The 14,616-nt window shown below is 37.0% G+C and overlaps 1 protein-coding gene across 1 annotated transcript; it reads right to left on the bottom strand.

The window, feature by feature from the left end:
- Nucleotides 1–760: 760 nt before the first annotated feature.
- On the bottom strand, nucleotides 761–12,032 carry LOC113694827 (protein transport protein SEC24 A-like). Its single transcript, XM_027213716.2, has 14 exons — nucleotides 11,580–12,032; nucleotides 7,224–8,381; nucleotides 6,990–7,128; nucleotides 6,052–6,242; nucleotides 5,733–5,840; nucleotides 5,430–5,633; nucleotides 4,986–5,217; nucleotides 4,322–4,471; nucleotides 4,039–4,195; nucleotides 3,387–3,514; nucleotides 2,983–3,305; nucleotides 2,707–2,892; nucleotides 1,830–2,070; nucleotides 761–1,410 (listed from the first exon to the last, which is right to left on the bottom strand). The coding sequence occupies exons 2-13, from the start codon at nucleotides 8,322–8,324 to the stop codon at nucleotides 1,837–1,839; spliced, it is 3,153 nt and encodes a 1,050-aa protein (XP_027069517.1). The 5' UTR covers nucleotides 8,325–8,381; nucleotides 11,580–12,032; the 3' UTR covers nucleotides 761–1,410; nucleotides 1,830–1,836.
- Between the last annotated feature and the right edge of the window lie 2,584 nt (nucleotides 12,033–14,616).

Below are 14,616 nucleotides of genomic sequence, written 5' to 3'. Positions count from 1 at the left end.
AGAAAAATAGAGATATTAAATTTTTACTGAGACCACTGTTTTGGTTAGTTTGGCATTTGGAGAATAATTGGTCAATTAATAAAACAATGGCTCAACATTGAGTTGTCAGATTTGCTTTCTAAATATTGATCATGTGATTAGTCTATAATTTATTCCATTTTTTACATATTGATCAAGTGATGGATTTGCGACTTATTCCAGCCAAATTTTGACTAGAAAGGTAACAAGGAATCAAAAGTGAGCTTTTTTTGTTTGTTAAGTACTAAAATTTCTCATTTTAATTCTGAGGAATTAAAATTTCACATCACTAATATGTGACGTAATATGTTAATAACGATCGGTACAATTCTCTCATTAAAGGTTTGAAGGTGAGACGGCAATGGAAACAAAGAAATCCAGCTATACAAACGAACTAATTGCAAGAATATTGACAGGGCCCGCATATCACATCCATGGGCCGATTCGGTGGTTGATCGCAGACTGTTCCAGCTAACGACAGGAAAATAGAATGGGCAACATATTGCACAAAAATTTTGAATCCATTGCACTGGAAAATTGCTTCGCCCTTCAAAACCAAATCAAAACATGTATGCCCCATACCTTAGGCATCTGACCGATTTTCTTTTTTTTTTTCCTCTCCTTCATTTTCCATTGTTTCAGGTCCTAAAAGAAGGGGATTTTTTTTATTTCTTTCTAAATCATTTTCATTTTTTTCTTTTTATTCATAAAATAGCAAAGGAAACTACTCTGTTTATGCCCATTCAACAAATAACTTCTCATTAACACTCGAAAAACAGTTTAGATAATCGAAACTGCAATGTCAGAACGGGATCACGCCCCTTCCAGGATGCAAAAGTGGTATATACAAAATCTGCATTGAGCAGCTACGATTAAATACAAAAAGAAAACCCAAAAAAAAGAATAATGTCCTCACAAACTAGCTGCCTTCTCCAGGCAAAAGAATGAAGAGGAAAATCAACTAATGAACTACACCAGTTTATTATAAGAAAACTAAAAGGTCGCAAAAATTAATAAGGTCACATACATTAAGATTTTAGGCTGGAAGCCTGGTCTCATTTTCGCCAGCACTGTTCAAGGATAACCAAAAAGGGGTAATATCATGGTGTCATAACTATCTTCATTCCCCAGAAACATGAAAGAAATACTCCGCCAGAGAGATCTTGAAACTTTCAAGCAATGAGCCCATGCTAAAAGAAACGAAGAACACCTTGATAATGAACACAAGAAAAATACGCAAGTGAAGATACAGCTCTCATTGACACAACAAATTAGTTGGTATGAACTCGACGATCTAATACATGACAGGCAGCTGTTTTTCGGCCCAAGTAAAGAGATGGGCCTTAACCATCCCTGGATGTGTGGAAAACTCGTACAGATGAATAAGAGCCCCTGAGAAGATTGGATAATGCAGCAAATATCAACAAATGTACAAAAATAGCAAAAGGAATATGCAGCACCTACATGGTGAAATTAAAATAGGATCACTGAGACAAGTAACTATGTCAATCCCTGTGATGGAGAGGTTCAGTAACTTCCACTCGAATATTTATACCTCCAGGACACAACAACAGTTCGGAATGATATTCTTCTTTACCCCATTTCACTTATTTCTTTTCAGGCGGCAGAGAGAGGTCGGGTAAATAAGAAAGGTCATCCGTACTAGATCTACTAGCACTGAACGCTCATCTTTAGTATTTTTATCTTTTTCAGAGATTCAAAATTTGTTAGGGTTGGGGGCAAAGCAAATAAAAATATCAATTTATCACCTGCATAACCGAATAGCCCAAGAACGTCCTTGATTAATTTACCTGTAAATTATGCATTTTGTTGAACTTGCCGATGCAATTGCAACAACCAATCAGCATAGCTATTTGTACCCCCGACCTGGTCCTCAACTAGATTAGCAAGCAGGTAGAGACCTTCTCTTGGTTGTTCACCTTGCCATACAAGGTGACAGAGTTGATAATATGATGGGTCACTTTCCCTGTACTTCTTAATTATCCTCATCAGCCTTCTTGACATTTCATTGTCTTGCTCAGTAAGGCAAACCTGGTTCTCACAAAACAAGAAGAGCAGCAAATTCAGGGGGGATCAGAGCCATGAAAAAGGCACAAGCACTGAGAACACTTTGTAGTGCTTAAACACATTTTGAAAGTTAAATTGCAACAGACTGCAATCTGTTGGTGGTTGTGGCCTGAGATCCCAGTTTCCTACGGGCTACAACTTTGTCAGAAGTAAATGTTTGCTCAGACAACTATTCAACTTTACAGATCCTTTTGAAAGCTCTTAATTTATCTTTTATCTTTTGGCTATTTGAATCACATGCTTTGCTTCATGTCCAAGAAAATTTTGGCTTAGAACAAATTGTCATTAATGTCAACAGCACACAGAAAACAAGTAACATCCGCACAGTTAAATTTCCACGATACTGATAAAAAACCTATTCCTTAGACATGGTAAACTTAGCAAACTTTTTATAGCTTAGAAACATAATCTTCTACTTAAACAAATAAAGATTATTGTAACTTCTAAACACCATATTGGCATCACCATACCCAAAAATCAAGCTGTATAACTATCGTGATAACAATGAAAAATAAAAGAAAGAAAATGTGCTCTTAAATTTAGGACATGAAAGAAAAGAAAATCCTGGCTAAAAAAGAAATAAGAAGAAACAATACATACCCTTGAATAGTCTACAGCATAATCTTCACCAAGTACACTCCTAGCTATATCAGGTGATAGCACTCTGCCAAACCATAAAACAAATCTAAAACCATCATCATAAATATAAATTCCCCTTGAGTCTAGGCTCTCTGCAGAAAGTGGAAGTCTCTTCCAAATGTTCTCTGATTCATCGGCAAAAGATGCCTGAAAATAGGTTAAAAAAAATATGATACAAGGACCAAAACAATTAAAAACACTAATAGCAGGAGTTCACACTAAAATAGCACTGCTTACCTTCAAGAGATACTCATCTAGCCAAATCAGATTTGGATACAGAAGTTTCAACAATTTTTTAACTGGCAAAGCCATCATGGTATATCCAGCAGCGCAGCGTTCATCAAGCTGTGTGTCAGCGTATCCACCACGAAGAGGTGTTGATTTACACAATGCTAAACCATATAGAGCCAATAACTTCAAAGATTCAGGGTATATCATCCTGCCTCCCAACCGATGCTGGACAGCATGAAGGTTTCTATATTCTCTAAGGGCCTTGACAATCCTATGTTGAACAGAAGTTCGAGCGTCTTCCAATTTGTAGGACAATGACTTCTCAAATGCTGTAAAATAAGGTTTATACGAGGACCATCAAGAACAGACCTAAACAACAGGAGAAACCAAGAGGGAAGAGAACCAGTTACCAAGCCTCGAAAGCAAAGATACTACGGCACCAATATCAGCCACGCGATACAATTCTCCTACATCAGCAACAACTGGAGCTGCAGCATTGTGGACCCTGATACGCCTTTCTCCGGAAGATGATGTATACCTAAAAATGGTTAAGAAATACTAGACTGCCTTCAACAGTCATCAAATGCAAGCCGCCTAAGGTCGCAACCAAATAAACAAAATGAACTTCCACTATGACCTAGAAACCATGGAACAAGCAAGTTGATCATGACAGAATGCACAGAGATCCTTGACAAAATCAAGATGTAGAGACCTGAAGATGAACATGGAGGGGAAAAAAATCACTTTATAAAGAAAAAGGGACAGAGAAAATGGAGACTCCAGCAAAAACCTGATTAATACAGGTTTCTTTAGAACAATGGGATTACAGCATATATATACTGCCTTTAGGATGGTTCTAAGATATGTGTCTGGGTGGTTGTTGTGTGTGTCTATATACATGCATATCTATTCATAGATATACAGATATTAGATATATAAATATATAAACACACAAAAACTATTTTGCTATCCATCACTCAATTCCAAAATCAAACATGACTGAGCTCATAGACACAAGCCTGCAGAAGCACAGCAAAACTCATTTTCCAGGACAAGGGATACAATAAAGCAACTTGGAAATACACCGTATCTGTTGTCAGCAGTGTTTCTTCGAGGCATAACTGCATTGCATATGCTTTGTCACAGTCAAGAACTGGAAGTGCCATAAGATCAGTAGATCGCAGCATAAAGTTCCCATGGTAAGAAGTAAAACGCACACCTATAAATGAAAGTGAGATTAATTGCCAGTACCAATGAAGCAACCCATGCAAGAGTAGCCAGAAAAGTCAAACAGAAGTTGGAGAAATGATATTATATCACTTATCAAATAATGAGGACAACTGACCTCTCCCACATCGTATGCGCAAAACAGCTTCCCACGCAGTCTCTCTTGTAAGATCTCTACCTAACTCGTGTCTTAGTTTATCTTTGTGAATAGAAGCAACAAAATTTGGATAGTAGTATACCTGTCCACCAGTATATTTTGCCAGAGTTCCTACAACAGATCAGAAGAAAATGGATTGAAATCTTATTTAACAGAAAATGGATTGAAATCTTACTAACAGTTATCACGACAATGATCAAACCTGTACCAAATGTTTGTAGTCCAAGATGCTAGAGAAATTATTGAATCAAACTATACTCATAAGTTCAGCAAAGAGAAAGTGGCAAAGCCATCAACGTGCACTGTATGCCAAAAAATGCAATTGATAAAGGGTAAGGATCTATGCGCTCCACTTTTTACTTAATCTACTCCCCTTCTTGTTTTTTATCATGTGAAAACATTAAAATATGCATGAGTGCATGAGCTCTAAAACCAAAAGTTCTCATACCACCTACAAATACAGATTTTTTGGGTCTTTTCACATAATAAAAACAGAAAGGTGAGTGTATGCAGCTATTAATGGACTGCACAGACCATTAGCCTTAATAAAGCATTGTCAAGTGATAAAATCAACTAAGAGATCTCTTACTACATTCATCCAGTAAAACTTAGAATAAAAGCATACCTAAGGTGGCTATGTCGGTATACTTATCGCTGAATGCATATATATTTACTGCTATCTGAAACTTCGAGAAATCAGCAGCCATCTGTTTATAAAATGGATCTTCTGGAACTCTTAATGTATACTCTTTCTCGGTCCCATAAACACGTGCATCATCTCCACGAAGCCTCAGGCGGCCAGCACCTAGCGATGGCAACGTGTTTTGAAAAATCAACAATTTGCCACCAAGTTGACTCTGGCAATAGAAAGTAAAATTGTTTTATAACAACTGCATTTTTGACAAACAAATTTAAAAATATGAACCAACAATATCCAAAATGAACCACAAAGGCCCACATCGGAGTTCAGTAGATGCCATAGACTGAAATTCCATTACCAAATAGTGATTGAATAATAACATCGCATCACCGTAAAAGAATAAGGGAAAAAGAGGAAAGTATTTCACACCATAACCATGAAAGCCGCTTTAAGAGCCGGACCAAAAGCAGACTCCACATTCGTGTTCTCCTGAAACATGGAGGGCAAGCTATCGAGAAATGCATCAACAACAGTTCTTGACTCAGACAAGTTAACAAGAAGATCATCTGGCAAGGGTACAAATATATCATCCAGATCCGAGACCACCATCATCTGGGGCTGAGTCAAAGAAGACTGGGGCAAGGAAAAGGTTTAGAATTGATCAGCAGATTTGACCATCAGAAGGACGCATAACAAATGACACAGAACAATGTACCCAAAAAAATCACTAACCTTTATATTATAAAAATGCACTGTGCTATCAAAAGTTATGAAGCCAATCTGTGTTCTGGGAAATCCAGGCAAGGTGTCCAAACAAGACTTAATAGTTTGTGCTACTACCTGCAAAATGACTTTGAATAATTGCACACCAATTCCAGTAAAAAATACAACACCTAAAGACACGTGTCAATGGAGGAAAAAGTAAAGAAACAACAGATATGCAGAAAAGGGAAAGAAGAGCACAAAAAATTCGGAAACTAAAATAGCCACAAGCAAAATAGGATGCCACAAATAATAACATAATCTTGACATTTGGAGCTAAAAGTTATACCTCCAGCATTCCACTTCTCACAGCGCAGACTGAAACATCAATGAGAAAAAAGTACAGTGGCGGCATTGGTGGCCGGAGCATATATTCAGCGGGAGCAATAAATTCAACACTACCCTTAGTAAGCTCAGGCCGTTGATCCAAGTCAATTCTCCTACCACTAGCATCCAAGTGGGCATAATATTCGCCAGGGACTAGCAATGAAAAGTTGAAATAGATCAGCCCATCAGTCACAAAACTGAGAAAGATAAGTATATATTGATGATGTATTATTGCACACCGAAGAGGACCTGCATATTGTGAAATGAAAAGACCAGAAGGCAAACATCGAACATAATAGAGGATGTTCCATCCGCTTGTACAAACAAGAGAAGGAAACACATCAAGCACGTACTAACAAATGAAACAACGTGGGAAGAGACTAAAGAAGAATTTTAAATTGCCTTTGTTTTTGAAACAGAGATCCAAAGAAGTCAATCAGCACCTTGAATCACCAATCAAAGCATTGAGCGACTGAAGCAACGGGCAAATTATGCCCTAGATAACTGGACTAAGTGGCTCAATCCACAATACTCATGCCCAGCACAAAGGATCATAGGATGGAATCTCAATAGAAGTTGTAGATAACATTAAGCATATGACTATATACAGGCCATGAGATAGAATTTGTCACCTGTAATATACTAAAGCGATAGGTGACAGTTAGCACCAATGAAGGATGACAACAATAAAACTAAGTACATATACACAAAAAGCTAAAAAAACCAGACTTCCAACAACTCCACATGCAGAAGATAATTAATGAGATTCAATGTCACACGCATACCCAACCCTGAGAAACCTTCCCCAACCCAAATGGAAGAGGAAACAAAGAAAGCAGAACAAACTTCTTCAAAGACAGACAAGGTGTATATTCTTGTGACCGCAAGCAGAAATTTTACCATCATTAAGCAATGAACATAGGTTGCACCTCCACTTTCTTCCATGGTCAGTGAATGTGACATATGGATTAACATATGTACGACACCTTCTACAACGAATGATGCCAGTTGTCACAAAATTAACTATAGGAACTTCCTCCTGCAAGAAAATAAGTACTTAGAGCAACTTAGTTTTAAAGATCAGCAAACTATATATTTTCAAACAGCAACCCCCATGAGTGCAAAGATACTCACCCTTTCTGGAGCTTCTGCAAGAGGGCAAACAACCGCTCCCAGAGGCAAATGCCACCTTGAAGCCAAGGACTGAGAATTTGGAATCGCACATGTGCTCAACCGCAAATATCTAGAACTACAGTTCATAGGATACATCTCGGCAAAAGATTTAGGCTCCACATCCCCATCCAATGGCCTTGGTAATGCTTTAGAATCAATTCCTGCATCCAATGATCCAGGAACAGACCCAAGAGAGAGGGACCTGAAGTCCTCCACCAAGCCTTGTGCAGTGCCTAGAGGTGGCAGAGAGGCTGGATGTTGCATGCGGTCCCGTGAATACATCCCTACTGGAGCTGCAGTTGGAGGAGACTGCACATAACCTCCTTGTTGACCAACATAAGGCCCTGATACTGCTGGCGCAGGTGTAACAGAACCACCTTGGTGAGGTGGAAAGGCAACAGAGTTCACAGGTGGAGCTTGTGGAACTGCATTATACTGCTGACTAGGGTACCCAGAAAAAGCTGACTGCAAGGTACCTCTGGCAGCAGGAAACGATGCCCTCATAGGTGGTGATGATGGCTGTAAGTTTGTGCTAGAAGCACCAAAAGGTGAATCCACAGACGATAGAGGAACATTCATACCTGGTTGAACAGTATTCATGCTTTGAGGCGGAGATCCAAAAGGAATAGTAGGAGGCTGTGGCCGCATTTGAAAGGAAACTGGAGTAGATGAGAAAGGGCCAGCGGGAGGTCTTACTGGTGGAGCAACTACTGGCCGCTCCCCAGCTGAAGTCCGAAGAGAAGGCACTTGCACAGGTGAGGAAAATTGTGGGCCTGAGAGATGCTGAAAAGGTCCAGTCTGTGGCGGGCCATAGGATGGTGGAGGAGGTGGTCCTGCTGGATCATTAGATCTGCCCGGCTGTACAGACCTAAAACCAGAGGCCTCTGAGGAGGAAGGTGGGATCTGGGAAGAGGGAATAGGATTATAAGAGCGAAAAGAAGAGGCTTCTGCTCCAGCCACTGGGGTAGATGATGAAAATGGTGAAGCAGTTTGAGCAGCAAAGAATGGTGAGGTAGATGGTCTCTGAGAATAACTTGCACGGTTAGGATTTTCAGTTCCCATGTAATTTCAATTTAGTTTTGATATCCTGCTGCAATGCCTTTGCTTTGACAAGTTTACCTTCCATGAAATACAATACAGATATGTCACTTGCGATAAAATGATATATTACATGCAGATAGCATTCAAATGATTCTGAACACACCACAAGAAAGTGTAATAAATAGTGTCCACCCAAAAGTTCTACTGGTCCTAGTAATAGCTGAAGGTGGAGGAGGGTAGAAGTGACCTCTGCTCTCAATCTATGAGAAAACTAAGAAATCCTCAGTTTAGAACATGAGAAGATCATTCTAAACTTGCCAATCTCCAGTTTAATTCGTTCAGTTCTTCCCAGCAAAGGGGTAGGGTAGGGAGGCAGGGGGCTTAAATTGCGTAGTGCAAAAATCCCACAAATCATATGAGTGTAATTAAGTTACAAAAAGAATGTCAGTTAATAAGAGTCAAAGAAACCGTTACATACACTGACTCCAGTGGTACTACTGCAAATTGAGTAACTTGAATAAATTACAAGTGCACTTTTCAATCCAAACCAATTCAAAATACTAAGCAAACAACCTCTACTATTCAGATATGCTATAAAATACTGCATACAAATTACATTAGCCAAAAAAGAAAAAATGAGATAGCCACCCCATTAATCCTCTGCTCAGATGGACAACCACTGCCAAGTTGTGTTGAAAAGAAGAGAGAAAATAACGGAAACAGTCCTCGCATTTTAAAAAAAGTTTTTCTTGGTCTCTCGCATTTACAAGGATGTTAAATTGTCCCTCACATGAGATGTACGAATGTACCAATTTCTAAAATCATCCTTTCCTATGGCCTTCTTATCTTAACTATTCCTTTTCAAGTTGGGAGGCCTTTTTAGTTTATATCGTCTCATTTCCTTTAATATACTCATCTAAAATACTTTGAAAAAATTAACCTTCAAATAAAAACTCTTACTTTATACCTATTACTACATTCTATTTTCTGCATGATTTATTGTACATAATTTATTTTAAGTTAGTGGCCTTGCCATTAATGATACCACAAAAAAAAAATTTTGAATGTAAAGGAGCTTAAAAAAATATTCATGTTAAATTTGAGGTACTTTTTCAAAGATTCTCCTTGTAGAAAAACAAATATATCATTGAGATAACATCCGCAGTGCAACATTTCATGTCCACAAATAGCCTCCCAAAGTATCTCAGAATAAAGCAGCATTAAATTTCTCACATTTTCTCATTGTTATGGTCCATACCATACACAACAATTTCTGAATGTAATTGGTACCATAAATTTGCCAAAAAACAAATAAAGGTTAAAGTCAAGGTGGGAATGAATTTAAAATCAAATCCACAAACAAGAAATCAATCACGAATAAATGAATTTGCAACCTTTTTAAACACATGGTCAAACAATGCTAAAAGAATCAAATTACAAACTAGAAAAAACAAAGACTTTCTTTTAATTCTATTTCATATTCTTGAATTTCCGTAGTGATATGAACCATAATCATTTTCTTCTAATTTTAATTTTATTTCGTATTCTTGTTTTTAAAGATAGGACGATGTTAAGAATCCACTCTCCATTGTAGCATGCACGAGAACTATATACTTTCTTGAATTCCTAAGACAAAACTATTTTGACCAGCAGTGAAACTAGGAAACTGGATTTTTTCAAATAATGGAACTACAAATTGAAGACAAGAATTGTAAACAAAGTTTATGAAGTAATGTTCAAATTTTAACACCTCTATCCTTTAGCAGTAGCCATTTGGCATTTCACAGACCAAGTTTATCTGATTTTCTTATTTCTTACATGTCCAATTCATTTTCTTTTTGGATTAAATAAACAAGAAAATTTCCATGTAACCAAGAACTAAAATGAATTCTGCTTGATTCTAAATAAATGCAACTTTGGGACCGAGAACATAGGAAAAAAAATTACACCTGTTGATTTTGCATTTTAAGCTACACATGCTATGCATACAAAAGAAGAAAGATTGTATCCCTACAGATCCTCCTTTTTTAGGCAGATACTTGTCAATTTAAAGATTTCAAACCTTAGATGCCAAACTCAAATTGAAGAATTTATAAACAATGATTTGGCAATTTTAAGCTTTGGTAAAGCCACTAGATTGGGGAAATGCAAATCCTGTTTTCCATCACTTGTGTATTTTCAGCTTAGCATATTTATATTCCACACAACAATCAGTTTCTTGGATTTCACACTATGCAGCAAATATCAATGAGTCAATTCCAGTCGTCTTATGATTCACGAGATTCCTCAACTTAGTTCACCTCCATTAAAATTTGAAATTCAGATAAAAAAGTCAAGGTAAAAACCAAAAAGGGGGTCAATAGATTAAAAATCCAGAGTGAACTTTGAAGGGCTAAAGCAGGAAAGAATTCTGATTTTATAAAGGTTTGAGCAGTTGTCACTAGAAACCAGTGAGACTTCTCATCTTCTTGAAGCCAGAGTCTTGAATTTGATTGTTATCAGTCTCAATTCATCAGGAGCCTCTTTCCTCTATCTCTAAAAGTTTATTTCTACGAATGGGGTAAGAAGCACAATTTTCATCCAACACTTAGCCAAGCACAATAGTCAGCCAGAACATCCATGGGAAATCTCCCTTGAATGTGTTTAGTAATTCATGCTATACTAGCTCCCAGCAATTTCAATGTCAAAAAGTTGTGTCTTAGACTGAAAAAAAAAATGCAGAATTGGTGGTCTAATAGTTGTAGATTCCAACACAAAGAATCATTGTCCTATTTCACCATGTTTGACTAAAATGCAGTAAAAGTTAAAAGATTGGACGATTAAAAGTGACTCAAAACTAAGAATGCCAAATTTAGTCACTAGCAGCTTACCAAATTTTCATTTTTACCTCCCCATGCCCGAGGTGTATAATCGAATTTCTAATCTTAACAAAATCTCTTCTTCCAAGATCAAGCCTACCTTAAACGCAGATGAAGTTGAACTCAAACAATACAGATTAAGCAGGGAGCATACCACAATCTTATAACTTGAAAATCAGAAAAAAAATCTGAGAAGCCGACATTTTTAACTAATAATGGATTAACATAATTATTAATTAATTAATCATTCAAGAGTTCTGAAAAGCGAACTACTACCAATTAACATATGATCGATCCACTGGAGCACTGATCCTACCATTCTCAGATGTTGCTGATCAACAATTGGGAAATCAAGTATTCTAATACGTTGCTTATCTAACAATTAGAAAACAAAATTGGTTGTAGAGTTTCTGAATACCTCATTAAACTTCACCAAAATACCACAGAATTTTTGCGGTGCTTGCCGACACGACTGTGGCCGGAACTTATGTAGCCCTTCGTCTTCCTGGTCTTCTTTTTGGCCTTTGTAGGGCGGTGGGGGGAGGACGGCGGTGGGGGGACGGCAGAGGGACGGGTTTAAAGAGAGCAGCGAGCCTGAAAGTGGCCGCCGGGGAGGAACTTCTCCATATTTTTGGTAAAGTTCACCAACTATTAACTCTTTATTTTTTGTTGGATAATTGGTAAAGTGCGTATAAATTCACTAATAAACGAGGAAAATAACTTGGCACGTCCAATAATTTAGTTCACAATAAATAAACTAACACGATCAATATCTGTTTCCTCCTATAGGTGTCCCAATTGGAATCTAAATGGAAATATGGAATTGAATTAGAATAGAAAAAAGATTTGGACAGTAAGTTTAAATTTTATTTAAAAAAAAAAGAAAAAAGATTTGGATATCAATTTTTTCCATTTTTATATTCAGTAATAAAACATAGAAATCGGCTTGTGATTGGTCGAAAATCAAAATTAATTTGTGTTTAATTGATTTTGTCCATTGTCAGAAATTAATTTAATATCTAAAAATCACGTCACATGATCTATCAGAATAGTTATGCATAAACTCTAACAGAGTACCACTCTTGCAAAAGTTTTTTTTATATATATTTACTAGGTGCGGTCCCCGCGCGATGCGCGGGCGTCATGGGATTTTTTTTTTATATTATTGCATTGAGGAGTTAAGTGAAATGCATATTTTGCAAAAGATCGCTGGACTGCGTCTGTGATATAGATAATTTTTCAGGTCTTTTCAAAAGGATAAATTTATGTGGATCATTGTTTATATCCAGTTTACAGGATCATGCAGGCATATTTAAACATATTTACAGCTAAAGCTTCTTAGAGCTTTTTGCACTTTCAAAACTGTTAAAGGGTTGCAAGCCTAATTGTTGTAGATGTCGGTTCGTTGTTTTTTGATGGGGCTGTCTATCAGTTTGAGTGCGGTCAGGAGATTGCTGTCTATATTTGCTGAAGGTTCTGGTGTATGTGCAACTTCGGTTGTTTCTGGGTGTGACAGTGATGAGAACATGAAGATTTGGATTCCCTTCAAATTCAAGAAAATTCGATTGATGGTTGATAGTACAATCGGGTTCAAGAATCATTGAAGATTTGTCATGCTTATTTCTTGTTATTTATTTAAGTAAGTTTCCAGCAATACTTATTAGTTAGTCTTGAGTTATCAACATATATAGAATAACAGCCGAAGGCCTCTTTGGTCGGCTTCGTTTTGGTCGTCCTCTCACGTGCGTTGTGCGCCTGGACTTATTCTAGGTATGTGTCATGTGGACTGATCTATTAGATCTACTGTCGTTCTTCTTGTCTGTGGACTATCTTTCCTATCTATTTCAGTTTACAACTTGGTAATCTATACTTATATAGGATCTTGCATGGAAATTCATGCATATTTCCAAACCATTAATGTTGATAAAAAATATTTATTCTTAATGATCTACAGAGGCCCTTCAAAATGGAGTCTCTCTTGATGAATCTACCTCTTCCTCCATCAGCCATGGTATTCATGTCTTCCATTGCCCAGTGAGTAACGGTATCATTAATGACATTGAAATGGAGCATTGTTTTAGTACAATGCTAGAAATCAGTCTTGAGTGACATACAGACAGTCTCCCTTGCAAGAGCTTCAGGATTTTCTAATCCTCGGGGTTGCTTATAAATTTCAGAATCACAGCAATTGACAACAGCAGAAAGTAAATGCTTCACACCGTCTAAGCAACGCAACATGATATCTTACAGAAACCAAAACACTCCATACCTGTAAATTAAATGTTACAAAATTTTTGACATATCATTTCAGAAAAAGTGTTGATGCTTGAATTAGTGAAAAAACATCCAATGATATGTCAAAGAATAGGATATACTTAAAAGGAATACAAATCAATGAGATAACAGTAAAAAAACTCAAAAGAATGGACTGCAAAAGAATAGGTAATTGCAAACAATTGAAGGTGTAACTTGTCCATACACTTTTGTCATTAACTGAAGGCATCACCTTTTAATTCATTAATGTGTTTTCCATACTTTTGACATACTTGCACAACATATGTTTCTTTTTTCTTTTTTTGAATAGAAATAAAAGTATTTGGCCATACAGTAGCACGAACACAGTTGAATTGTTTACTGATGATAGCAATATTGAATCAGTATATTAGTAAACATGATATCCTCGTGTGCTTATATGTCAGTAAAAAAAAAATAACATACAAAGATATGTTCCAGAATTTTTGAACTACAAACGCTGATGTTTAAAACCTGATAATGCATACAAATTGAACTTAAAACCAACTTATTTATTAATCTCCTATTTGAATTAATAGCTGATGTGTATGGCTGAGCGATAGAAAAAAAAAAGGATAGAATCCACCATAGCACACCCAAGGTTAGAAAAGCAGAAATCAAGCATACTTGGAGTCAATAATGAAGAACAGAAACCAAAAAAGTGAACTGACCACAACAGCCAGACGAAAAACGACACCATGGCCACCAGATAATCAATTATTTCAGTTTAACATTTATGTAATTCAAAGTAACTCATACGAACATAACATTCCCAAAAGTCTGGACTTTCTGAAAGAGAACAGATGCTGAGACCACAGGATCTAGAGGTCCCGGGTCAAATCCCCCTTCCCCTATCCTGCTTCCTAAATTCCAACCCTCCCCTGCCAGGAGAAGAAAAAAAGAAAAGAAGAAGAAGAAACAGAACATAAAATTCCTTTTTTTACACGGCTGTGCTCCTGCCAGTCAACAAATAATGATCAGCTCAATAGTCCAAAACCAATGCTTGTAAGGAAGCCCTTAACCACCAAACCCAGTTTGTACCCCACAATCCTCGATGCTGATCCAATATGGAAAAACCACAACAGTTCGGGAAAAGAGTTCTAAGATTGTTGAACTGTTTTCAGATCTTTCCGTAATTCATTGATGGTGGCATAATCCTTTAC

This window comes from Coffea arabica, chromosome 6e (assembly GCF_036785885.1).
Source record: "Coffea arabica cultivar ET-39 chromosome 6e, Coffea Arabica ET-39 HiFi, whole genome shotgun sequence".
NCBI lineage: Eukaryota > Viridiplantae > Streptophyta > Magnoliopsida > Gentianales > Rubiaceae > Coffea > Coffea arabica.
This window is presented reverse-complemented; position numbering and strand designations above follow the sequence as displayed.